This window comes from Aegilops tauschii, chromosome 5, assembly GCF_002575655.3.
Source record: "Aegilops tauschii subsp. strangulata cultivar AL8/78 chromosome 5, Aet v6.0, whole genome shotgun sequence".
Taxonomy (NCBI): domain Eukaryota; kingdom Viridiplantae; phylum Streptophyta; class Magnoliopsida; order Poales; family Poaceae; genus Aegilops; species Aegilops tauschii.
Window position 1 is genome coordinate 401,516,406 of NC_053039.3, and position 3,327 is coordinate 401,519,732.

General features: G+C 45.7%; 1 protein-coding gene across 1 annotated transcript; it reads right to left on the reverse strand.

The window, feature by feature from the left end:
- Positions 1-628: 628 nt before the first annotated feature.
- On the reverse strand, positions 629-2,134 carry LOC109770941 (non-specific lipid transfer protein GPI-anchored 15-like). The gene is made up of 3 exons (XM_020329654.2): positions 1,792-2,134; positions 1,601-1,678; positions 629-1,510 (listed from the first exon to the last, which is right to left on the reverse strand). Exons 1-3 carry the CDS (start codon positions 2,132-2,134, stop codon positions 1,344-1,346), a joined length of 588 nt encoding a protein of 195 aa, XP_020185243.1. The 3' UTR covers positions 629-1,343.
- Between the last annotated feature and the right edge of the window lie 1,193 nt (positions 2,135-3,327).

A 3,327-nucleotide genomic window follows, 5' to 3' on the forward strand; every position in this document is an offset into this window, starting at 1 on the left:
GGAACATAGGATTGAATCCAATCACGAGCAATATGTTTGCATTGTGATTTGTGAATCTTCTATGGAGGAAACTTTCCACTTGAGACTTACTGTGTAGTCGATGCATTTGATACTTAGGCACTGTTCGGCAACCCTCCACTCCCCCACTGCAGAGCGGAGCGCGTGGAGCGCCGTTCTAGCGACTCCTCAGATTATGGCTGCATGCCACTCCGCTCCCGAGCAGAGTTGTTGGGGAGTGGGAGGGAATCCGAACGGGGCCTTAGTGTGGTTGTGGACTTGTGGCGATCTTGAGATTGATGCATTAACTGCGGAGAAACTTTTTAGTTGGATTGGATCCTAATCATCATGGAGCAGAAGTGCCCAAAATACAGTAATAACTGAACTGATGGTACGTAGGTGAGAGAGATACCATCAACATGCTATCGGTTTGATGTCAACTTTTATCCAGATGTTGGTAGCAGCGGGGCACGTCATCATGTGCACAACAGGGGCACAATGCATTGGTTAGTCTATTACACAATGGTCATCGCGAGTCGTGGCATTGGTTAGTCTATTACGCAATGCAAGCTCGATCCCATCAGTGCCGGGAAGGTATTGGCTAGGGTTTTTTTTTTTTTTGAATTTTTGGCTAGGGGTTTTGGGAGGATCCATATGTCTGACCAAAAGAGTCATCTCAGAGAGGCGGTGTAGGTGGCTGTAGACTACTTTTGCTAAGAAAGAAGCATTGCTTCCCTGGAGAGCGGCAGCGGTGAGTATCGTAGGAACAAATGTTGAGAGTGGAGAAACTCGGTAATATGGGTAAAGTACCTTGACTATGTTCTATTGACACCTTAAAATTACATTGTTGTTTTTATGCACTCCCTCCGTTCCACAATATAAGAACTATAATGTTAAAAACACTCTTATATTGTGGGAGGGAGTACATGGTTAAAGTAATCTTTATAGAGCCTCCTGTTCGATTTAATTAACGCATGCACTTGGATATAGGCAGATTATATATGTCATAGTCATACACGCAAGAAACACCCAAATAACCAATTTAGTTCCAGAATTTCGCTAATAAAACAATGGATTTGCTAATTCTCATCTATTCCTCAACTTTTATAAGACGTTTTAGGTTAGTGATCTAAAACGTCTTATAAAAGCTTATAGAGGGAGTAGATGAGAATTAACAAAGCCTCATCTAACTCCTACCTATTTGATTAACCAAAGAAAAAAGACCTATATATTTAGTCTATTACATAATTACATGTTGCGAACAACATGTATGTTTCAATCTGCAGCTAATATTCATATTCTGCAAGTCCTGATATCATAGCTTATCACGGCTGCAATTCCCATCTTCAGGCCACGGCCGCGAGCATGCCGGCAGCAACGGTGAAGAGCACGAGGGCCATCTGCGCCGAAGATTGATCACTGCCGGAGGTTGTTGTTGTTGTTGGTGGTGGCGGTGGCGGGGAAGTCGACGACGGCGCCGCAGGAGACGACCGCGGTGGCTCTACCGATCCTGCTGCATTAATAGTCAAACCAAAGCTCTGATCAGACATCGACCGAAAGTGTTTCCCATCGATCTCGGTGTCAAGCGACTACCAGTACATACCTGAAGGTGGCTGAGCCGCCGGCGACGAAGCCTTGGGTCCGGACTCCGGCTCGTAGGGAGGAAGTACCACTCCTTGCACTGCAAAATTCATCGATCAATTAGTCGATCGGATCAGAGTTCAGTCGCGCACATAGGTAGAGAGTATACGTAGTTCGATCGATCATGCGAGGCTTGGTATGGTGGCTACTTACTGTCGCAGAGCTGGATGGGCGGCTGGACCTGGCCGCAGCTGGTGGGGATCTCGAGGGCGTGGGTGACGTTGACGTCGTAGCCGGTGGAGCGGCCGTAGACACCGTTGGCGATGTAGCAGAGGCAGAAGGGGTCGGCGTTGAAGGCGGCGCTGTAGGCGTCGCAGCAGGCGGGCGAGGCCGCCGGCGCGCCCTCGTACATGAACGCGTGGCACGCCAGCAGGCCGCCCAGCGTGTCCCGGCAGTACTCCGTCCCGGCCGCCGCCGACGCCGAGGGGGCCAGCGCCGCCGCGGCGAGGACGGCGAGCGCTAGGAGGAGGGGAGCAAACCTGGTGCTAGACGCCATGCTGCGAGATTGATCGGCGAGTTGGTCGTTTCTAGATCGCGATTGAGGTGTACGTATGCATGCGGGGGCGCGCAGCTTATTATTTATTGATGGGGCGTAGGGGTTGGTAGAGGCGTCAATGTAAGAGGATTTATATTTTGAACGGAGACATTGCGTCGTGCAAGGAACAGACAAGTCAATACACAATACTCTCGCTATTCTACGCCTCCGAGAAAAGTAATTCTACCCATGTATTGGAGATTCGAATCCATGCAGTCCTGGGCTCGCCCTTGATCTATTGGAGATTCGAATCTATGCAGTCCTGGGCTCCACAATATTTCACGTGTAGGAGTAGTTGCTTATTTTATTGATTTTTTTAGATTATATTTTACTAAAGTTTATTTCCCTGTATTCTGTCAAATACAGTATGTCATATCAGCCAGTCATTATTCTCCACACATTGTACTTTTTTTAGGGACTCCACACAGTGTACTTTTGGCAGAGATTTCACGAAGACTTGCTCCACCCACTGTACGATAATATGCTCCACCCTCCGACGCCTTTTCACATTAGTTTCATGTTTGAAATCATTTTATCTTGCGAAACAAAGTGAAATTTAAGATCTGCTTGCATCTTTATGTTGTTGGTGACGAGGGTTTTGACTTTTGAAACAAGAATACTCCAGAAAATATATTGTGGATGGGAACCTAGCCCAGAGGGAAGAGCATGGTTGTGTGCCTTGGCAGACCCAAGTTTGAATTCTGTGGGCCGAATTTATTTGGCGGATTTAAAACATGGTGTCTCACACCCTCCTTCTTAATTATAATGCCACGGGGCTCCTCCCCGAAGGTCTAATTTTAGAAAAAACATTGCGAAGTTTTAATTTAAGTACTAAAACATAGTGGGACTCTACGAAACCGTTAAACTTGTATCATGTTTACTATATCAAAACATGGTAAAACTCTATGAAACTGTTAAACTTGTTTCATGTTTGCTGAACATGATGAAAATCTCCAAAACATGGTGAAACTCTATGAAAGATGGTGAAATTATTTGAAACATGCTTTTCGAAGTATCTTAAACAGAAAAAATCATTTTGTTTTTATCAAGTTTCATATATATGCCATACGTTAGATCATTGCACATTTTGCACTGCCAAACACATTCATATAGAGTCTCTTTCATATTCATAGCAAGAGCTATGTTTACATTTT